Source organism: Lycorma delicatula, chromosome 6 (genome assembly GCF_047948215.1).
Source record: "Lycorma delicatula isolate Av1 chromosome 6, ASM4794821v1, whole genome shotgun sequence".
Taxonomy (NCBI): Eukaryota; Metazoa; Arthropoda; class Insecta; order Hemiptera; family Fulgoridae; genus Lycorma; species Lycorma delicatula.
In genome coordinates, this window is record NC_134460.1 from 70,443,746 (window position 1) to 70,468,729 (window position 24,984).

General features: G+C 29.3%; 1 protein-coding gene across 3 annotated transcripts in view; it reads left to right on the forward strand.

Annotated features, from left to right (window-relative positions):
* Tmep (Transmembrane endosomal protein) overlaps positions 1-24,984 on the forward strand; it is a 183,270-nt gene that overhangs the window by 131,930 nt on the left and 26,356 nt on the right. For all 3 annotated transcript variants that reach the window (XM_075370009.1, XM_075370008.1, XM_075370010.1), the window contains exons 3-8: positions 1,137-1,302; positions 3,497-3,587; positions 7,398-7,565; positions 11,185-11,354; positions 13,861-14,102; positions 15,210-15,294. In XM_075370009.1, the coding sequence (XP_075226124.1) occupies positions 1,137-1,302; positions 3,497-3,587; positions 7,398-7,565; positions 11,185-11,354; positions 13,861-14,102; positions 15,210-15,294 (922 nt within the window). The remainder of the gene's footprint in view (positions 1-1,136; positions 1,303-3,496; positions 3,588-7,397; positions 7,566-11,184; positions 11,355-13,860; positions 14,103-15,209; positions 15,295-24,984) is intronic.

The window sequence follows — 24,984 nt, forward strand, 5'->3', positions numbered from 1 at the left end:
TATATTTTTATTTTATTAATTATAAAAATGTATTCCCTAAAATTTATACAATTAAAAAAAAATTGTTTGTCTTTTATTATTACATGGGTACAAATTAAAAATCTGTCCATAGTATTGCTTAACTTTATTAGAGATTTCAATTAAGCTTCAAATTTAACTTCCCTTCCAGTTTTAACATTTTAAATTATTTATTACCTTTATAACTAACTTTACTCGTTTTACTTCGTTGTACGAATTAAAGGAAGTACTGTGATGGCGAAAAATTTAGGTTTTCAGATTTCAACGGAAATATCCATTTTGACCATCCCTGAATCCGTTTTGACTAGTTTCGGCGTAACATCTGTCCGTACTTACGTATGTATGTATGCATCTGGCATAACTCAAAACGGTTTATGTTGAAATTTTGGATTTAGGATTGTTGTAACATCTAGTTGTGCCCCTCTCCTTCTGATTGCAATCGATTTGACCAAAAATGTCCAAAAAATCCCAAATCCAAAAGATTTGGATTTTGGACTTTTCTTAACTGCAGTAATAAGCCCTCATTGAGAGCGTTTCAACAATATATCGTTAAGTGGTACTTATTTTCATCGGTTTTAGAGTTAAAGCGAAATAAAATTTTAACTAATGAAATATTTGGATATTACAAGGGGAAGGAATATCGGTTCGAATCTTATTTAATTTCCTTTTTATTTTTTTTTTATTTATTTAAATATATTGATTTATTAATAATTACTAACATCTGATTGTAAAAAAATTTACAATAAATATTCAATAATAGCAATAAAATGAAATATGATAAGATCAGAAGTTATTAGTGAAATAAAATTTTATGTACTTTTAAAAATGTGTATATGTAATTTAATAGGCGTACAAGGAAATCATTTGATGTCCACATCAGATTTATTTAAAGGATAAATAATTTCTATAATTAGTAAATAATTAACTCAAATTTACTTCTGTGCTGATGTGTTCGGCTTAATTTATTGTGAACTTAATCGTTTTAATAGCAAACCGTCAAATGACTTGTATTACAGGCCAGTATATTTAATCGATTTTAAATATTGACATGAGGTAATCATATTATCATGTGTTTATTCGTTGTAGTAGTAATGTTTTATTATTCCTTTCTGTTTCAGATATACAGACACCTGAGATGGTATACAAATCCATCAGAGCAACGTTGGATAATACGTATATTATTTATTGTACCTATTTATGGATTGCATTCATGGGTTAGTCTGCTGTTTTTCAACAGTGAAAATTATTACGTGTATTTCTTTACTGTCAGAGACTGCTATGAAGGTAAGCGGTAAATTTTTTTAACTGTTTTATATCAAATTTTAATCGGTTAAATTAGTTACAATAATTAGATCAAAATTCATTTTATGTTTTTTATTTTTTTTTCACACCTTCAAACTTGCGTTTTTTTTCCTGTGCGAGTAAATAATTCCTGCTTATTCCATCAGTCACAGCTAGTATCTTGGTTACAGTTATTTTATGTTTTTGTTTTGTAGATCTCGCGTTTACATAATTTATCATGTAAGTTTTATTTGTGCACTCGGAAATTGGAGATTATTTAACGCCCGCACGTTCAACTGGCTGAGCACTGGTTGTTGAAAGAGGTTGTACATCCTAGTGTAATGGTTTGTTCAGAGCTCTGTTAACGATCGAAGAAGTTTTGTAAACACCAATGAAAAATGTACTCGGAACCTTATCAAAAACCTTTACAACGGGTTTGGTCATACATTAGAAATATGATGTACTAATTTAAGTTGACAATGCTAGAAAAACTGTTAAAAGTGTTATTAAGTACATGAAATTCGATCAACCGTCATAAGATCTTATGAATCTTTGAGGGGATAGAGGCAACAAAAGAATATTCCTTTAAATTCAGCTCATATAACTCTTGAGAGGTAATTTTTTTTTTTTAATTGAAGAAAAAACTACATATTTTTATTTATTTTTCGATGTAATCTCCAGGTTTTTCTAAACACTTTTCATATCGTGTGACAAGTTTTTCAATTCCACTCTCATAAAAATTTTGTCCGATCTCTTTCAACCATTTAAGGAACCTTCAGTTCATCAGCGAAACGCTCCCCTCACAGGTCTCGCATGAGAGGACCAAACAGGTGGTAGTCGCAGGATGCTAGGTCAGGGCTGTAAGGCGGATGAGACCACAGTTCCCACTTGGATTTTTGCGGTAACAACTTTGTCACATCATTTTTGCATCAAAATGATGATTTCATGTAGATTTAAAATTGAAGTAAAAGTTACAAAAAAAATAATAAATCAGTATCTAGTAACAAATCAAGATATATATTTTGATTCTGATTTCTGATCGGATGGTTTTCTTAAATTAATACAAGTATAATTTATGAACAGCATTTTCTTTAAAATTTTAAAGAAAATGCTTTTCATATTTTACATGAACTTCCTAACATTTTCTGAAATTTTTTTTGAATAAAATTTTGTTCTGCCAATTAAGCTGAAATGTAGTGGCCTGCAATTTGTAGTTTTGAGGTTGTTCATTTTATATCTGTGTAATTTTTCCTTTAAATATTAAAAAAATATTTAAAAAAAAATTAAAGTTTTTTATTTTATTAAATGTATCATATTCAGTTCCAAATAATGATTTCATGTAGATTTTAACATCGGATAAAAAGTTAAAATTAAGAATAAAAAATGTATGGGGCTAAGTCTTAAGTAGGAGTTATTTACATACTTTTATAAAGCGCCAGAATGAATACAATTTAATTTTAACCTAGCTACTATTTTACTAGTAGTGTTGATTTTTACGGTTTAATAAAATATGATTATGGTATATTTGATTATAAAATCGTATCATAGGCGAACACTAATTGTGTAAATTTTATTATATACTTTATAACTGCAGTTCCAAACATTGATCGAATGAACCACAAAATTATTTCCTTCCTCACACCAAATTCTTTCAATCAATGGCAGGATATCTTTAATGCTAGAATTTTTACTGTATTTTTACTTTTTCTATAATTGATACTTTTGTTTTTATTTTTAAATAAAAATAAAAGTTTTTACATAATATATTTTGTATATTCTTTTAGTTAACTTACACATTATGACTGTGATCTTTGTCTAGTTAGGCACAAATTACATTAGTCACCAAAAAAAGGTTTTTTCTTGTATCTGGAATTTTTCGTGGAGATTTTAATTAATTTTGGGGTGCTGAATTCAAAACTGTTAACAGAATTTTTGTATTAGGTCATGTTTTTTTAGATAGATACGATTCAGACTTAGAATTTATTCATCATCCAAATATGGAAAATTTGCAGTGATCTGAAAGCCGTGTTACTTCTTGGTTTACAAAGCGGGTTTACAAAATATTGTTGTTTTCTTTCAGACAAATTGCGTTTATAAGTTAATTTTATTGTTTATATTTTTTGTATTGTGCATTAAGTGTGGTGTATACAAAAAAGTTTTATTGAGTTATATTAGTAATATAGTATTTTTTTTCCAGCATTTGTAATCTACAATTTCTTAAGTTTATGCTATGAATACCTGGGTGGTGAAGGTAATATTATGAGCGAGATACGTGGTAAACCGATAAGGTGAGTTTTTTTGTCACTAACAGTTTATAATAATTGTATAATGTTTTGTTTCATTTTCTATTAAGAATAAACAAATAAATAATGTGTATACATATATATTTGATACACACATTATAAAAATCACTAATAACACTTAAATATGTTGAACTCAAATAACAATAACATGAAAACTAAACAAGATATCAACACTCCAAGAACATTTGGTTACAGAGGATGTTATGTGGAACACAGTGCTGTCTACCACGCATCACTAAATATCTCCGCTTTAAATATCTTTAAAGTGATAATGGTATCGCTTTTTTCATGACTTTTTTATAAACAGGTTTTTCATGATTTTTGAGAGGTTATAACTTTTTCATTAGAACAATCCCACAAGAGACTTTTTATTTGCCATAAACATCTAGAAAAACACTGCAAGTTGTGCAAATTTGAGATTTTTATTGCCAGCCCCATCAGAGTTATTTGAAGCCAATATTTGAATTTAAAAAAAAAAATTATAAAGTTTAGGGGTAAGTATATCACACCTTTAATATTATTGATGGTAACACTACTAACATATACTTAATGTAAAAAAATAATTCATACTGTGCATGACATCCCTGCCTCTTGGAAAAAATTACCAAAAAAGTGAAATTTCTCCATTATTCATATTCATCTTTATTGGGAATTTTCTCATAAAAAGAAGAGATATAGGTAAATAAACTACTGGACCAATCTTTTACCTTGAGAAAATATGATTAAATTGTTTTTTGTTTCATCCAGGACAAATAGTTTTTTAGTTATGATTTTTTCCGTAAACCCTTAATCGCAAAAATAGTGTGTACACCATTTTTGTTACAAAAATGGCCGCCACAGGTAAACTGCTTAAATAAAAAAAATTAAATAAAAAATAATAAATAGTTTTAAGGTCCTGAAACTTGTAGGAAACGAGTGGGTATTTCATTTTTTTTTAAATTGGTCAAGCAACCAGCTTATGTTTTTTTGGGACACTTCAAATGGTTTAACCCTACAGTTAGTTAAAAAGATTTCATTTATAAAAACATAAATATGATATACTCTTATATTTTTATTATTATTATTAATATATTCTTGATAAATCATAATGTGTTTCTGCAAGTAATTCATGTGAATGGTAAGTTTCACCAATACTATTAAGTATGAAGATGATAATTCAACAATGATGTAGTTATTCTATATTGTTATCAGTTTTATTTGTATTCTTTAGTGTGCTGCTATATATAAAGTGAAAGTTATCTTTATGTGTTAACAATAAGATTCTTTCCTATATTTGACTGTAAAATATTCATACTGTTTTATTGTTTATTAAATGAGAAACAAAAATCATTTAACATACAAATGTCAAATGATATTTTTGTTATATATATATATATATTGCATTTTAAGTGTATTATATAGTGTGTCTTTTACTTTTTACATTTCAGTTAATTCTAAATATGATTGATTATAAACATAGACATTTGTTATTTATTATTAAATTCAATTAGTAATTTGGTTAATGCATTTTGAAATTCCACTATTTTGTATGAAACTACTACCACAAAGTATTGATGTATATTTTTTAATGTTAAATATTAAAATATAATTTAAGTAATTAATTATTTATATTATGCAAACAGCCATTTAAATTGTTAAACAATTTCATCTGAGATACATTCATTTAATATATTTTTATTTTTCTCTTTATAAAAAATGGAATTAATAAATAAAAAATATATAATATTAAAAATTATTGGCAAATTAACACTTGACTAAATGCTATAAAACAATTATTTTTAGAATAAGAGTAAAAAATAACAGCTGTAGTTATATTAGATAATTCAATGAAAAACCTTAAAACATTTAGTTTAATACCTCCTAAACCATTGAAACCCCAAACTGTCAAACAGAATTTACAAATGGTTGAAGTGCGACCATATTTGTGTTAATAAGAAATTCACATTTATATTTTATTTATAAGCAGTGGCATTAATTTCTTGGATTCTGAAAAGGTATGCAGTAAGTTATTTCTGATTTGGTTATGTCAAAGTCATATTATCTTTTAAAAATATTATTATGTAAACCTTGCATCCAATTATTTCTGAAATAAAAGCTGCAACCTATCATTTAGCAAAATGGTTATTAAAAAAATTTAGCTAATTACAGAAGCTACCATTTTTCTCTATTAAAAATAATACATGTATAAAGTATAAGATACTGTAATTTTATATATTGGTGAGATTTTTTATTTCTTTTCAATATGATTGCAATATATCCTAGCATTCTCATCAAGGATACAAAAGAAATTTTGAAGGGTACATAGGGTAAATCTACCAATTTACTTGATTGTCTACATTATGTATGAAATGGAATTCATTTTAATTTATCAGGGGCAGCGGAAATGTAATGCATACTTGAACATAACAGAAGAACAAAATGTCATGCTAAGCAACAGATGCCGCAATCTTGTTTCATTTCCTACTAATATTCCAAAACTCAGTGAAGCATGCCCTCTCATTTTCTGTCAGTCGCCATTGTTATGGTGACTAAAATATCATCATAAAATGATGAAATAAGCCCCAAAAGAAGGTGGATGAATTGATCAAAATAACCGTCCCATTACACAACAATGCATTGTCACCTTGATAGGCATATTGAAAGAACAAGTAGGACACATCATTGCACTCTTGAGTTATCATAAAATCTTTTGTAAAGGGTGTCATGGAAATTCACAGAAAAAATAAACAGCAATAAATAAAATGTTGTGCAACAGCTTCTGAAACATTATTATGATGAGGGAGGTGACTTCCTTTTCAGTATGACAGGAAACAAAACCTGATACCTTATGACCCATAAGAAAAATTGCAGTGTGAAATACTGGAACAATAAAAAAATTCTAAACTCAATCCTCTGAAAAAATGTTCTTATTGCTAACTGGAATCCTGGTTGATTGCAAATTCTGCTCATTGTTTTATCTGCTTAATTTTATCAATAGAACACATTGATGCTACACAAGTAATCAAAAGTTAATGATTATAAAAATTAAGAATAATAGTAAAGAATAAAATAAAAATTAGTCTTATATTTTGAAAAAATAGTATGTGTTTGATTCTCAGTTTAGATAGGAACTGTCGTCAGATTCCTTCTAAATAATTTTCTTGTAGATTTTTATTGTTGTTTATTTCTTATATCTTCTTTGCCTTAAGAATGGAGGAATCTTTTGTTGATAATAATATTATTATAGAAATATATTATTTAGTAAATATTTTTTTTAAATGTTAGCTTTTTTAAAAGCTTTTTTTCAGTTAAGTATCTTGATCCTTCACAAGACTGTAATTATTTTATCAAAGGCTGCCTTTCTGCATTAATTACTCCCTCCTTCTGCCCACCTCTTTTTGTTATCGTTCATCTTGTTAACAGCTATTGCTACCCGGGCTCTGTTTTGGTGTCATGCTAACTACTTTTATTAGCTAGAGGAGTAGAATCTTCTATATTGGAATTTAGTGGAGTGGTGACCCCTACTTGTGGGATTGTCCACCAGGATTGTTTTTCCTATCATAGTATTAGGATTGTATAGTAATTAAGTATTTGTTGGTAAGATGTTTTACCAGTAAAAGTTATATTTATTTTTACCAAAATGTAGATCCATATCCCTTAGGTTTTTTTTTACCTTGTTTGCAACAGTAAAAAAAGGTTTTTTTTAAATTGATCTTTTCCAATAACCTTCTAATTTTTAGTCCATTAAAGTTAAAAAATTGATCTGTCAAAATGTTTTACTTAATTATATTTGTCCTTATTGTTTTTTTTTTTCAGGTCAAATTGCATTTATGGTACGTGTTGTCTTGTAGGTAAAACATATACTATAGGATTTCTTAGGTTCTGTAAACAAGCAACCTTACAGTTTTGCCTGGTAAAACCGTTGATGGCATTTGTCATTATAGTATTACAGTCGTTTGGTCACTACCATGATGGTGACTGGAGGTAAGTATCTTTTTTAATTCTAAAACTGTTTTAAATTAAAAAAGTGCAGCTAGTAGTCTTTATTTTATTGCATAATCTGTTAATGGTTTTTTTATGATAAAAATAATTATTTTTGATTGTATATGTAGCTAAAATTGATATATTTATTTTACAGACATTACTGATATTACTCTAATATTGTATTATTATCTGTCATAAATCATAAATGAATACATTTGTTTGAAGATATTTATTTATTCGTTCAACAATTAAATAATTTAAAAACAAATTAAAGAAGACTCTTGACTCCAAAAATAAATAGAAATGTTAGGTTTATTTGTAGTTTGATTATTGTGTTTTCCTAATGTTTCTCAAATTGTAGTTACATTGATTAGGTTGTCAGTAGAGCATGCAAAAAAAATCTGATTACATCTTGATAAATGTTTCCTAATGTAAGTGCTTCATGGTGAATTTTGTTGTGAAATGAATTAAGTCTCCTATAAAATTGGATTCATTGTTCCACCTATTAACCAAATTTGAGTATGTTTATAGATTGAAGGATAGCTTGACCTCCAATGCTACAGTCATCTGTCAAATGCCTAGGTATCGCTAGGGAAGTACACCAGACCGTTCATTAGTAGAGTGTAACAGAGAGTTTGTCCCTTTAGTTCATTTTCCATTAGAAGCATACATACAAGGTCTGTAAATAAAGTAGTGAGACTAGGTTTTTTTTGGTAGCCAAAGTGGCAGCATTGTAAAGTTACTAGTAAACATTTGGTTATGTGAACAACTGATTTATATTAAGTGTTAATATTTTTAGTCTATTACTGCCATGTGAGACATAAACAAACTTTTTGTGAAACGAGTTTTTGTTGTGCGTTCCAAAAATGAGTGATACAAATTATTATCAATGTTGTGCAATCAAACGTTGTGTTTAACTCGGTGAGAATGCTACTGAAACTTTTTCAAAATTGAAAAGAGCATATGAAGATGACGCTCTGTCATAAGCCCAAGTTTTTAGGTGCTTTAAAGCATTTTCAGATGGCTGGGAATCAGTTGCAGACAATCCACGCTCTGGAAGACCATTAACAACAATATTGAGCGAATCAATATCGCCATCGTACCGTATCCTGGTATGATACGACTGGCGATTAACTGCCAGAATGATTGCAGAAGAACTGAATTTGACCCATACCACAGTCCATCAAATTTTGACAAATGAATTGGACATGAAAAAGGTTTGTGCAAAAATGGTCCGAAAAAACCTCACTGTTGAACAGAAAAACAAAAAGGTGGAAGTGTGCCGCGATCTTCTAGGGCAAATTAAAACTGATCATCCTGATTTTCTAAAAAAAATGTTATTACTGGTGATGAATCTTGGATATTTGAGTAAGATCCAGAAACAAAATGCCAGAACAAGGAGTGGCACACTTCAAACTCACCACGTCCCAAAAAAGCAAAAATAAACAAATAAAAACCATGCTAATCTGTTTCTTCAATAGTAATGGCACTGTCCATAAGGAGATTTTGCGTACAGGAAAGACTGTAAATCAATATGTTAACTGAGAAATTCTTGAAAGACTGTGGAAAAGAGTTGCCCACGTGAGACCAGCCATCATCAAAGACAACTGCATCATGACAACGCACCTTGTTACACTGCACTCTCAATTAATGAGTTTTTGGCAAAGAAAAACTTTCCTGTAGTTCCTCAACTATCTTATTCCCTTGACTTGAGTCCCTGCAACTTTTTCCTGTTCCTGACTTTAAAAATGCACCTCAAAGAACACCATTTTGGCACAGTAGAAAACATTAAAAAAATGTAGCCAACCATCTGAAGGATATTCCAGTTTCTAAGTTCCAACACTGTTATGAAGAGTGGAAAAACCATTTGAAGTGCTATGTGGCTTCCCAGGGAACTATTTTAAAGGTGGAGTCCATGTATAATTGGATTGTAAATAAATAGTTTTTCTGAACCAGTCTTATCACTTTATTTACAAACCTCATATATCACCAGTTAATATATTTATTTGTATGGTAAAATGTATACCTTTTAGAGTAAAATGTAAATGTAGAGTTAAAATGTAAGAATTAGTATAACTTCAGAACCTCTTAATTATATGCATATTACTGTTTATAGCCTGATTGAACAATATTAATGAACCAGCTATGACATAATTTGATTGACCATAAACATCACAGTGTTGCTCAGTTGTTTACATTATTTTATCATAGGTGTTTTCTAACGTTTCCTTTAAACTGATTTTATAAATTAATCTCTTAAAAAATATGAATATAGCACCGTGCATTCTATTGTCAATTAGATTTCTCAAATAAAAATCCTCCCTTTAATTTACACAATTCAAATGATCAAATGACCTTAGATGATCAAATTAAACAAATGAATTTTTTAAATGTTTTTTGTGTTCACTAAAAACATTATTACGATGGACGATCAATAAATTAGCAAGACAAATTGATATACAGAAAAATGATTTATTCTGTGACAATGAAATTTACACTACTTTTCAACATAGTCTCCAGTAACTTTTAGAAACCTGTCTCATCATTTTATGAGCTTTCTGATTTCCACAGAATCTTTCGTGTACTGCTTTTTTGACTGCTTCATTGTCATCAAACTTCTTGCCATGTAAAAGGTCTTCGAGTGAGAAAATGGGATGGGGTGAGGTCTGGGCTGTCACTAAAAATTGGGTGTTGTAAGTCCCAGAAGACTATCAACATCGCTTTACTGGCTGATGAGTGAGTTTGAATTTTTTTTTGTGGACAAATCCAGTTGTTTCCACTGAAGATTTGCTGTTTGGGTTCGGGCTCGAAACGGTGCATCCACATTCAAACTTTTCTTTAGCTCAGAACAAATGCGAATCTGGATATCTATGAGCTTGAGTCAACTGTCTCGAACACGTTTTGCGATAATTCAGCATATCATGAATGATTGAATATGCTGTTCCAACACTAATATTACACAGGCTAGCAATTTGGGAAGTTTTGACTCTGCTGTCTTTGTGAATAAGATCATTTATGTGATTTTACAGAACGATAGTCAAAACTTAAACAACTGGTCTTCCAGAGTGCAAGGAACGGAAGGGGTGGTGTAGCGACCTTGACACGCTATGAGGCGGGATCTTCTTCTCTCGGGGGGCAATTGACATGGTCTTCCAGAGTGATGGAGATCAGTCATACTTTTCTGCCCGAATTAAACTGTTCCACCCACTTATGCATGTTACTGCGGTTTAAACACTTTTTGTTATTATCAAAGTATCAAATTCAGCAAGAATATAAATAGACAGGTAGTACGCAAGATCCATGTTTAATTACAACTTAATATTTGATACTGATCCAACATAAATTAAAGTAAAAGAAATGATAATTTAAGGATTCAGTAATTATGTTTTAATTTTAATTTAGAATTTTGCATAAAAGAGTGTTATTAAATGTAATTTCAGCCAAAGTGAGGATGCTTCCTTCAGGAATTGTTTAGCTTGTAAATACAAAATATAAACCCAATTATCTTTATACCTTTCAGATAATTAAAAAAAAAATGAAATATTACTTTTGTATAAATAGTAGAGGTTATATTTATATGTAAACAATTTTTTCAAATAATTTTTTACTTTTGTTTCAGTCCAGATGGTGGTTACCTGTATGTAACAATTATTTATAACATTTCAGTTAGTTTGGCTCTGTATGGACTTTATTTATTTTACTTTGCTACTAAAGATCTCTTGACTCCATTTGAACCTGTGTTGAAGTTCTGCACTATAAAGTCTGTTATTTTCCTTTCATTCTGGCAGGGTAAGAGATACTTAGAGAATATTGTTACTCTTTTTTTGAATTGATATTTTTTGATTGTTAGATTATTCAAGACATACTAAAATAAATTTCTGGTGCACTTTTTATTTAAAGACATTTTTACGCATAAAAATGATGCTTACACAGCTGTAGCAATCTAGAATTGGTTTTGTGCACAATTATTAAGATGGACTGAGCTAATTGAACTGACACTTGGTGAAAATACACATTTTGAAGATCTCTTGTTTGTCTTAAAATGTTCTTATAAACATTTATATAAAATTAAACAAAAGTAATAACTTAATGATAGCAGAATAATAACAGAACTATAATTGAAATGAAATTCATAGTATTCTTTCTGATTGAAATTCATTCAGTCCCTGCTGTGTAACCAGCATTCTGAAATGACTGCAGGCTGGTTTTTAACCTGTCATGTCCCTTTGACAGTACTCTTGTTCATACAGCATTACTAATAAATCTTAAAGCATTATTAGTTTTCGTATTTCTTTAGATCTGAATTCAAAATATATAAGAAATTCAGATTTTACTACAAAAAAATGTAGGTTCGGTGCTGGTAGGAAATTCGTTGCTGAAAATAAAGAGTCTGGAAAGAATGCGAACATGGTATTTACATCTTTCTGATTTGTTTACATTATTATTACTTTCTTGTAACGAAGTATTAGTTGTTTTTCTGTGTTGTGTAGTATTATTTATTATTATTATTCCTTCTTTTTTATCTAAGATACAACTATATTTTTTAATTGAATTTTTATTAGTGTGACTGATATCTATAAATATAAAGATACTACAGGTGTATTAAACACATGCTCTTGCATGCACGCACACACGCGCGCGCAGAGAGAGAGAGATAAAGGTAATATAAACAGAAAAAAAAGGTTTATATATAAATATAGAATTATATACATATAGTTATGTTTTATATTACGGTATATTAACTTGAATGGCAGAGTTAAAGGACAGCTGTTAATGATTAAGTGAGAATGATTAATATGTTTTCTTCTTGTTTGCTCTTGGGGTTGGAAAAACACTAAATTGGTTATTTTTCTTGATGCTAATCTCTAGTTACTGATGTTAAATTGAGATGATTACTGAATTTAATTTAGTGAAATAATTTACTCTTTTCGATACTAATTATTTCAAAAGGAGCATTATTTCATAACTTGTGTTATGATAAAGAGCTATGATAAATTGACACTGCATTTTCATTAAAACTGTCGTTTGAAATTATTTTAATTTTGTTGTTAAGTAATATTCTTTTTTTTTAAAACAGAATAAAACAACTCATTAACTTACTATTTTACTTTATTAAAATGAGATACGTATATGTGGAACATCTATTAAAAAGTCATTGAAAGTCATATATAACATTTCTCAACCCATTTATTGTATTAAGTGCCTTTTTAGGTGACTTAACATGAGTCACTCTGAAAATGACTTACCATCATGAGGTATAAAAGAAACAATCCATGTCAGCCTTACTAGGGAGAGTGGGGATTGAAGTGGTTTTCTGTCATCTTCACTAAACCAAAAAACATTTTTAATCTGTTCGTCATTAGCACTAACTGTGTAATGAACATTGTTATTTTCAGAGAAGGACCTGATTGGTGCCTTTAGTACCTTAAGTGCTTTATATGTATTAGAGTTCATCAATATACCAAATGGGTGATAATGTGTGCACCCTTCTCCAACTCCTAAGTTAATAAATTCACTTTCACTGACCATTTTTTTAGTTTTAGCTATAGGAACGAAATAGGATGCATATTATTTCTGGAAGTGGCTATTTGTCCTTTTCATGAATCATTTGTGTGTTGTGTCACAATGCTTACATCTAATAAGTTGTAACATACATATATATTGTTCTGATTGTAGTATAAAATGTATTAAACAATAAATTTTATGGAGGTTCTCATTTTAAACTATAATTGGGTAAAAACAAGTATTGCAGTTAATGAATTTGACCTTGAAAGTTAATCAGGATTATTAACATACTTTCAGTAAGTACAGAAAGCACGGGCTTTAACTTTCTTGCTCCCTAGAAGAAGATGCTATACATATTTTAAGTTAAAAAGTGGTGTTTCAAATTAAGAATAAAGAATTTTACTTTTAATTGTTTAGTAAAGTAAATATTATTATTTAAAAAAATATATATTTTCCTATTAAATGCATTAATGCAAGTAAATATGAATATTCTTGTTAAGTCATGAGCATAATGAAATGTACTGTCTAAAATGGTTAAAGTTTATGTGGATTTCATCACTTGAGAGAATTTTGATAGTAAAGAGAAAGTGAACAGTTATTTGATGCAAAAATAAAAATAAAATTGATTTTACTTTATTTGCTTCTGTGAAAGTCAGGTCTTATGATGCGAAAGTCTGCATGAAGGACTTAAGATTAACGTTCAGATTATAGGAAAATAATTATTTTTTATATCTTTGTATTTTTAATTTTATATTAATTGATTTTTAATTTGTATTGTCTGTAAATGCAGGTGTGCTGTTAGCAGTTCTTGAGAAGGCTAAAGTTATAGATCCTATAATTGATAGTTATGGAACTCCAACAAGTGCTGGTACAGTATCTGCAGGCTATCAGAATTTCCTTATCTGTATAGAAATGCTGTTTGCTGCACTAGCGCTGAGAGCTGCATTCCCATACCGTGTATACGCAGCTGGTTGCATAACAGATGCATCTGGACGTAGTGTTACCATGCAGAGCATCTCTAGTAGTTTAAAGGTATTTTTATTGTATTAAATGATTTTTTTTGTTCATTTTGATAAATTTATTATTTTTTTAGTAGATATTTTTGATTATTATTAACTGCTTCAAAGAAATTAATTCTTTAGATAAATAAATGGAAAATTGATTTTTTATCATATTTATTTAATCATTTTGGATATTTTTGGTAAGTTCTGTATTGTAGGGAGCATAATGTGTACATTTTCATTTTTATAACAGTATGCATCTTTGGTTATAATAAATAATTTAATGTTATGTTTCAAACTTAAATTAAATTCACATAATTTTTAGCTTACAATGTAAGGATTCTTTTTATGTTTTGTAATTTACTTTCTTTTATTTTTTGATTTGTGTTTACAAGTATATTCAGATTTTTTGTCAGTAATATGTTAGGAAATATTGATTAAAATTTTAAGCACATTCTGTAGAATTTGTTAAAATTTAACCAAAGGTTTATCATAAAACATTATGGACTAAAACAGACAACAATAGAATCACTGAAATCAGCCATTCTTATAGCAAACAACCCAATCATATCATTAAAACAAGGGACTGAATGTTTGTGGCATTAGCAATAGTTTGTGCAAAAAAGAGTAGAATGAAGACAAGTATGTACTATTCTGATAGAAGTTAGTAGTGAATAACAGGTAGCATTAGTTATATTTCATTACAAGCATTCAGATGTGTCTGTTCTCACTACTTTATGTTACACGATGTACTGGTACTTCTATAGATCTAACTGTTAGACTTGCAGAGCTATGTTCTTATTTCTTGGTGTCAAAATACTCCCATTTCCTTAATCAGCGGTTTGGTTTTGTGCTTAATTGGTTATGGGAGCTTTTGCTAGATGCACAGCTGCAAGTTTTAGTAGTTTTTTTTTTTTTTTTTTAAATTATTGGATTACTTTCAGTACCATAAATTTTACAAATTAAATGTGCATTTGGGAGTCATTTATGTAGTAGTATGTCATTTTTTATTACTTTTCTACTTTGGAAAGCGGCTCTTCAGAAACTTCATTTCTGAAAGAATTTAAAGAATACCATTTCATAATTAAAGTTTCATTAATGTTAAAGTAATGTAATATAACTATTTTCTCTTATTTAGGAAACAATGAATCCTAAGGATATAATGACAGATGCTATTCACAATTTTCATCCCCAGTATCAACAATATACACAGTATAGCTCAGGTAAGAATTTGTTGTTTTTTATTTGTTTTTAATTAGTTGCTCGTGTTTTTTTTAATTTTATTATTTTTATTTTTATTTTTAATAATATTCTACCTGGAAATATATTGTTAATTTATTAATTACTTGGGTTTTTTACTAGTTTTTTTCTTGTATTTTAACATGGGCTACATGTTTTATTCAGTTTGACAGTTTCAAAGAAGGGAGAGCTTTGATTTGTTTGTGATGCAATTGAAATTTATAGTGTACTTCTTTTTACAATCTAACTATTTTGATTATAACAGAAGTTATTGTAGATTTTATGTTATTATGAAGACATTTTTTATGTACTCCTTCAAAAGTAAATTAGTATAGCAGCTAGATTATATAATTTATAGAAATGAAAAAATATGTGCGCTTAACTAACATATGAATTGAACACAGCTGTTAGAAGACATGGCTCTGTCAGGGTAATAAATTCCTCTGTAAGTTTCCTAAATAAATAAAAAGACTAAAAAAAATAAATAATCTCTGAATGAAAAATCTCAATTATTACTGGCTGAGATCATGAGATAACATAAAGGTTATTCCTTAAAATTTACTCTGAATGGCCAGTGTGTAGGATAAATGCAGTAATCTGTAGCATTTAATTGTTTATCATTTCAGTTTTATATTTATTCCAAATTGTGGTTTTTTAATTATCTTGAACTAAAAGTTACTAAGTTTTAATTTCAGAAATAATTGAGGAATATACTGCTTTATAACCCTTGTAGATTACATTATTTGTTATAAAATGACATTTTGTTATAATTATTTTATTGACTGATTTTTCTGATTGAGTTGGATCATGCTATCTATCTACTAACCATAGTGTAAAACTTGACTATATCAAATTTTTAACTTAAGGATTTTTTTTCAGTCAACTTTTTTATCATATTTTTTTATCTTTCATTAGTTTTGTATTTTATCTTTTTGTGCAATTATAATTATGTTTTATATTTTCCTCTTCTTTTTTTTAAAAATTCATTCAATATAAGATGCAGTTAAATCTTATCTGTTATAACTTTGGAATATAGATGTGTGTCATCTTTTACTACTCACATGCAGCAAAATCATAACTTAGTAGTAAATGTTTTACATTTAGACGCTGAATGCTTGTTGTACTCATTCACAGGTGCATGTAGTACTCCTTAGATAAAATTTAGGTGTTTTAGTTTCTTTATTGAAAACTAGCTGCAGCTTAATCTACTGCAGTTATAATGAATGCTTAATTATTGTTTTAGATCAATCGTGCTTCAGTTCTGAGTTAGCTGCATCTATGTTGTTAAATTTCTCTTTGTAGTTTAGCTTTCAGTTCAAGGATTTTGGTAGCTTTGGCATTTTTGTAATCCCATGATTACAAAAATTTTGTATCACGAGATAGATAAAACTGAAAAAAAAAATTAGTAACCCAGTTGCTTAGAAAAATTAGTTTGCAGTTTTATAATTGTATTTTTTAACACTGTATTTTTCAAATCTAGTGCACACATTTTTTCTGAATTTTATTTTCAAAAGTTGGGATGATATTAGAATCAACAGTGCATTAGACTCATCCATTTCTAAATACCCACCTATTGTTAAAGTTGCACATATTAAAGAGCAATTTAACTTTCTTAACACTGATTTTACTGTCCGCTCTCAGATTTTGGTCATGTATCTTACAAGAGGATTCACTTGGCACTAAGTTGCCATGCTTGTAAAAGTATCCCAGAACTAAAGTATAACTAGGTAGAATTAATGACAAAGCTGATGAAAATGTAGATGTTAATGTCAACAGTAATGACTGTTCTGAATTGAAAGCCCAGTACTCCATAGTAAGAAAACGTTATTCGTATGCTGGGATAATAATACACTTTTTAAAAATAATATTGAGTAATGATTGATAAATATTTTTACCTTTCAGGAGGAATTTGTATGTATGTTGGTAGTTAGGTTTGTCTGTTTTCTGACAGCTATATTGATTTTCATGAAATAGATAGTAAACAATCTCAATCTCGTATATGGCACTAGGTGTATGACAGTTTGAAAATAGAATTTAAATGCCAGGTAGTATGTGGAATTTGTTCTTTAAATAGTAATATTAACATAATCTATTAACTAGTAGCTGTATTTATTTTTATATTAAATTTTGAAAAAAGAAGTTTTTAAATCCTATGCTTAGATAAGGTTGTACCCATTTTATTTTAGAAAATATAGTAGTAATTATGTTTGAGACATCTGTAGTAGCTGTACTTAAGTTTGTGCTATTCATTTAACGATAACATAATGTAAAGATACAAAAAAGAGCTTAGACTTCAGATTTTTACAAAGAATGAAGCAGAATCTCTGAAATATTAGTTTTGGAAGGAATGAATTATTTTTGAAAATTTGTAAATTGATAAAAAAATCAAAATTTTGAGATTCATTTACAAAAAGAATATCAAAATTATTAAAGTAATTTGCCATATGTTGTGACAGTAAAAAAAAAAACTTGTAATTATTGTAGATGTATAAATTTATAGTATTTATAGAAATTTATCATTTTTAAATTTTATATATTTTTTTAATTTATTTTCGTAAATAACTTCTACCCATAGTGCATGGATGCTATACAAGTAGACAGGAAATTCTGGTAACATTTGTGGTTAAGTACATACACAGTACATACTGTGCATTAGGATTCTAGAAATGAAAATTTACACAATTTTGATACATATTCTTTGAGTACCAAATATGATTGAAATCATATCACTATGAAAGCACATCAGTAGCGATAAAAATAATTTTGCAATTAATTTTAGAACAGTTATATAAAATGAACATAGTATAAATACCTTATAGCAATAATAATAAAAATTAAACATAATTTAAAATGATTTATACGAAGATGAAATGCTGAATAAAAAAAAAAATTAAGATAAAAAGTAATGAACTGTTACTTTGTTGTAGTGTTAAAGTAGGTATTACAGACATCTTTTTTTATAATAAAATAATACAAACTAATTTAATGGCAAACACTGAAATTGTATTACTGTGTAGATTCAGTTTTTTTAAATTGATGATCATCAACATTAACAATATCTCCAGATATTGTCTGTTTTGTTGTTCAACAACTTCTGTAGGGAAAGTTAAATGTAATGGCACATAAAAGCCCTACCCATTACAAAAATAAAAAGGCAGGATATAATTTTTTTTTGGAAAAGCATTTATTAACTTGTATGCATAAAATTGATCAGAAACCATATTGATATCTTCCAGCACAATGTAAATTAAAAAGAAGGAAACATAAAAATCCTTCAAATTGACAATTCTATCCGACTGTGGCTTAAAGTGTGTTGTATGAGGAAAATTTTTCTATACTAATATTAGAATTTAGATTGGTCTTTTTACTTGGTTGCACCATTGGTTTAATGAAATCACGTAAAGGTTTATTTTTTGATTCCTTCAAACTGTATGGTTCTATTTGTACAGTCTACCTGTACATTTGTAAAGGATTGTAAATTTATATTGCGCACAGGTTTTGGTTATACCAGTTGTGGTTGTAAATTTTTATTTTAGTTGCAGTGTATATATTTATATAAGTACCTTTTTTGTTGTATCAATTTGAATGTTTGATTTTGTTTATTATTTTAACATAATTAATACTGATAGAAATACAGAATTTCTTTTAATTTACTGTTTACATTAATTTAAAAAGATATAGCAGGATTGTAAAAGTAATCGATCTATTTTCTGAAATCATAAAAACCAGTTAAAAAATAATAAATTTTTAGTGATCAGTCAAATATGTGTCTTTCAAATGGTTTAATTAGTGACAATTTCAAAATTACTAATTACTGAGACTACCGAGGTTAGTTATCTGTATGAAATAGAGATAAATAAAAAAAAAATATGATAAATTTTGCATTTGAGTTATATTTTTAATACTTATCATTTAAGACAGATTGTAAATATTAATTAAAATTTTAATTAATTCAAAGTAATGTTTTATTTTGTGTACTACTAGTTCAGGTAAGTAATTTTTTTTAACATGTTGAGAAATGTCAAAATCATAATTTGTTTTGGTAAATTTCCCAAAACTCTCAATGCCTTATTATCATTGAAAGTAAATTACATAAATAATTCTGTAAAATCGATAAGAAATATTTCATGCTTTTATTTCAACACGCCAAATTTATTATACATTTTAATGTTTATTTATTCACAACTAAATTAATTATTTAAACGTGCAGCTTTTTATGCCTAAAATTTTACATATATATCACTCTCATGTATTTTTAAATAGTCTTTGTTTTTTAGGTTGGTGGACTATATTATACAAGTAACTGCCTAAATTCCTTATTGATAGCCTATTTGTATGATTTTACTAGTAATACAAGGTGTCCATAAAGTCTTTTCATGATTACAAAAATTTATTACAAAAAAACTATTGCAGTTACAGCTGTGCAATTTGTGGCAAAAGAAAGAAAAAATTAAAGTTTTTTTTACCATGTCAATAAACTTCAACATGTGCACCTTTTGTTGCTTGTAGAATGTTAAACCAATAATCAATTTCATGCCATGTATTGGTTAAAATTTCTTCAGTAACATTAGCAACAGCTTCGGTTATTCTCTGTATCAACGTGTTCAGATCAGGTATGGATGTTGCATAGACTGTTTTCCTTAACATAACTCCAGAGGAAAAAGTCTAAGGGAGTTATGTCTGGTGATCTTGGTGGCCGGAGAGTGGGATTGTCAGGCCCAATCCATCTGCCATGGAATGATTCATTCAGAAAATCTCTGACTAATAATCTCCAATGTGGTGGTGCGCCATCCTGCTGGAGAACCACTCTAGGTTGCAAGTCATTTAGTTAAGGTATAGCATAATCCAGTAAAGTGTTGCATCATATCCAGATAAATTTTAGCTGTTATTGATTGCTTATTGAAAAAGAAGGAACCAATGATTCTGTTGTGCATCAAACCACACCACACATTCACTTTAGGGGAATCTCTTAATTTTTTCCCTGGTAGAGTATGGATTTTCTGAGCTCATTTTCTCACATGCCTGTTTACTTTCCCTGAGGTATCAAAGGTAGCCTCGTCTAAAAATCACATACTGCAGGTACTCATCAATCGTTGCAAAATCTCGGTCTTAAAGGCAGCATGATGAGGGCCACCATCTGGCTGTAGATGTTGCAATATCTGAACTGTATACGCATGCAACCTTAGTAATTTCTTGTGTAAAATTTTGTGCACTGTTGACCAGCGAATCCCTAGTTCATGAGATGCACGACGGGTAGGTTTGGAAGGGCTATGTAGATGCTTGCTGCTCAACCTCACCCTTCTCTTCACTAACGGATGGCTGCCCTGTTTGCAGAAGGTCGACTACACTACCACTCTCCTTAAACTTTGCATACTATGCAATGATACTCTTGCTATCAGATGCTGGTCATCCGTATTCCTTTCTAAAATTTTGCTGTACAGTAACCTGTTATTTTGACTCATGATACCACAACACACATTGTGCTTTCTCCTGGATTGACGCCATTTTATAAAAAAAATAGATCACAATGGCCTCTACTCTGCCTCTACCTTGCAACAAACCAATATAAAAAAAACTTGATAATTTTTTCTTTCTTTTGCCATAAACTGCACAGCTGTAACTGTAATAGTTTTTTAATAATCATAGAAATACTTTTTGGATACCTGTATAATTTTAACTATGATGATGTTCAAATGGTACTCTTTTATAGAATTTTGTTACAGAATTTTCTTCAGAGAATTTATTTTTCTATAGTGGAAAAATCTAAATTTACTTTAATCTTCTCAAAGTGTCCTCTGCATGGATGCTTTGCCTCTTCCATTAACCTGCATTCTTGAGGTGCTTACATTTGTTTTCCTTGTGACTTTAGGTGTGCTGTTTTTTTTTTTTTTAATGATATAGTTTTAGTATTTAATATTTAAACACATATTTTTAAAAATTCATTATATATTTCATCTATCAGTATGTTAGGTTTCATTCTTTATTACGTAGAATTTTTTTTGTTTTGCAGTTGCTTACTGAGAAAATTACAGATATTTTTTATTATCATGAATTTGTTTTTTTGACAGTATGAAATCTCTATTACTGCAAATAAATTTTTCTTGTGATTTAATAACTCAAAATAAAATAAAAGTAGGAATTTGTTTGTTAAGAGGATTCATGTATTTTTTCTGTAAATCATATTAATTTATGGAAATTTTGTTGTATGATTTATTTATTTAAAAGAAATTGATTTGCAGTACAATACATTTACTTTGACTGATCTGTTCTTATCACATTTGTGTCTCACAAAATGTAAGAACTGAGAAATGTTTGCCACATCTGTTGATTCATCAAATCAAATATTAAAAAATTCATTTGAACTCGCTTGCTTAATTATCTGATTACGTTCATTGGCAGTCATGTCATCACTTTGGCTTGGTACTGTATCCTTAGAAAGCAGAATTTTTTCAATTTTTTTTGCTTCTTCCTTGCCTATTAAAATATTGACCATATCAATTGCAGCATGTAGTATGAGGTTTTCTGTAATTATATGAGGTTTGGACATCTTAGCTACTCTTAATGCTGCAAGATAAGATGCTTCAAGTGTACATTTATCAGTATAATTTGATTTATAAATAGAAGCTTGTTGATTTTTCAAAGTATGTAATTTTCTTTCAAAAATTCGAAGGGTTTGCCTTTATGATCTGAAATATGTCGAACTAATTTTGATGGATTCCTGCTTTCATTGGAGAGGAATTGAAAGCAAATGACGCACTATGGCTTTCCATCCAATGAGGTAAAACAATAATTTAAATTATTGTTGTTGTACAGTCTTGTCTTTTTACCATTCAACTCACTGGATGTAGATGGCTCACTTTGTTTTTTCACAAATTTATCCATTTTGCATAAGAATCTAATTGAAAAAAAAAACAGTTACACCATTTGACTGCACAGTAAAACACTGAAACCTCAATTAAAATTATTTTCAATGAAACTACGCTTTTAAAAACTTAAGTAAAGGCACCAAGCACACTTCGCATTTGAAACTAAACTGATTTCTACAATCCCTTAATGCCTCTTTTATACTACTGAGAACATGATGTGTTCAAATGTATCACATGCATATTCGAACATGACACTCTCACAGCAAATATTGTGCAACCAGACCAAATTATAAGGAATACATACCCATCAAGTTGGATCATGAAAATTGCTCTTGTTACACTTGTATCCTTCATTCATGCATGTTCATATCTGACGCTATCAATGCAGCTAAATAGTTTTAACTTGGTTTCATTAGTTTGTGGTTGGAGGGAGGATTGCAAAATATATGTCTATATATTTTTATTTTTTGGTGGTCATGGAGCTAAAACGTTAGAGAATCATTGGCATAGCAGATCTGTACAGTTGGTTTTCCATGACATCCATATACCACGTAATAGGAACTAGACTAATTACAAATCTAAATGGTGCTTCCCTATAATTGATTGTTTTGTTCCAGTATTTTGCATTTACTCAATCTTTTGGTGTTTTATGTATGTGCACCACTCTTGAGTCCATAAAAATTATTTGTGGTAGACTGAAAAGTTCAAACTCAGCTGTTTGAAATGTAGTTGTGGAGTATGCTTGCATCCATTAATTAGAATAAATGACACATGATGTCTGTTATTGTTTGGAAGGATCTGTTGGGATAATTTGCAAGAAGGATACTTTTGTCTGTTTACAAATTCTACTGAATATCTGTTATAAAAGCATGTGTCCGGCATTATTTTTCTACTTCATGTATATGTACATGATTTCATCAGCTTCCTGTACAGAATCACCACCACTAATTTTTTGAGAGTCCTGTTGCTGTAATCCTAATAAGCATAGCTCTCCAGATGTCATTTACACTTTGTTAATTGCTATAGGTATTATCAGTGAGAAAATCTATGAAGAAAATCAATGAGTAAATCCAAGAGTCAAAAAAAAAAATCAGTGCAATAACTTTTTTGGCTGACAAGACGGGTTTTGACTTTCACTGGACAGCCCTCATCCTTACTCACCATTTTTGACTTTGAATTGTAGTGATGGACCCGTGTTTCATCACATGTGATGATGCACCTCAAAAAATCTTTCCCTTCATGCCAAAATCAGTTCAGAATCTCTCACAGATCTCCAATCTGACCTGATTTTTAGTCAACAACCTCAGAACTCATCAAGCACTAATTTTTCTGAAGCTAGGATGATCACTGATAATGGATTGAGCACTCCCATAGTTGATACCTACTTCTGACACGATTTCTTCATTACTGAACCGACAATCACCTTCGATTAGCTCTCGAATGGCACAGATGTGTCAGCTGTGAAACACAATCTTGGGCGTCAATCATGACTTTAATTTTCTATATTTTTTCGCCTGCCCTTAAATTGTCTGGCCCACATATATGCTTGGTTCTGGGACAGTGTAGCATCCCCAAACTGTACCTTTAAATGAGTTAAATTGTCTGCAGGTTTAACACTTTCATTAATTAAACATTTTATGATTATACTTGTGCAACAGACGACAGAACGTCTTGCTCACTCATGGCTATATTGATAACAGAACTAGCCAAGGAGGAGATAACCAAGCTGATTTCCCCTCTCTAACCACTTAACATCAACCCCCCCTCCCACAACTCCGCCATCCAGCTTGGAACTGCTTGCTGCGTAGAATAGGAAAATTACCGTTTAAATTTGATTCATCCTCGTATTAATTGTTAAAATTAATAACTTTGCTTATATCTACCATTTCAAGGGCTGCCTTTTAAATTTGTAAAAACAATGAAAAAAAAAGTTTTTGGTACAAATTTTTTTAAATTAATTTAATTAATTGTTTTAAATATTGGTTTAAATTTTTCTCAAAATATTCACCTTTAAGAATTTATACACTTAAGCATGCTTTCAAACCAATTCTTGAGACTTTTTTTCACTCTGAAGTTGGTACCTCAAAAACGAGGTTTTGGAGGGATTCAGCAGCTTCTTAAATGATGAAAATCACTGTCCATGCATTTTTTGTTTGACATTAAAGAACAAAAAGAAGCTGTTAAGTGATAAATCAGATGAATCCAAGCAAATGAGACATTAATTTAATGTTTTTCTCTATCAAATAGGTCGTTTGATGTGCCTTGTGAAAGTTGGCATTGTCATGATGATGAATAATGTGACATTTTTGGTTGTTTTTCCTGATTTTTTTTTATGACTTCAGGGAAACAAATTGTTATATACAATTCAGCATTAACTATTCTCGATCCTCTGAAGCACTGGTTGCTGCTACATGTCCAATATAAACGAAGAAACAGGCAATAATTTTCTTGGAATTGCTTCACAAATGAACCACTTTTGTTGGATTCAGTTCATCTTGGAACACCCAAATAATTGATTGTTGCTTAGTTTCCAGCTCGTACGAATATATCCAAGTTTTCTCTCCTGTTATGATTTGTATACGGATTTTTCATTTCCATGGTCAAATTGTTTGAGCATTTCCTTACACCAGTTGACATGAACCTGTTTTTGAGGTTCAGTCAAATTATGCAAAATCCTTCAGCAAGGATTTTTCCACAGATCTTTCTCACAGCTAAATGTTCATGCTAAATCTAATGTACTGTGGTCTTCAATATATTTAAGAATGTCTCTATCTTACAGTAAGTCACATGCTGATCCTCTTCAATCAA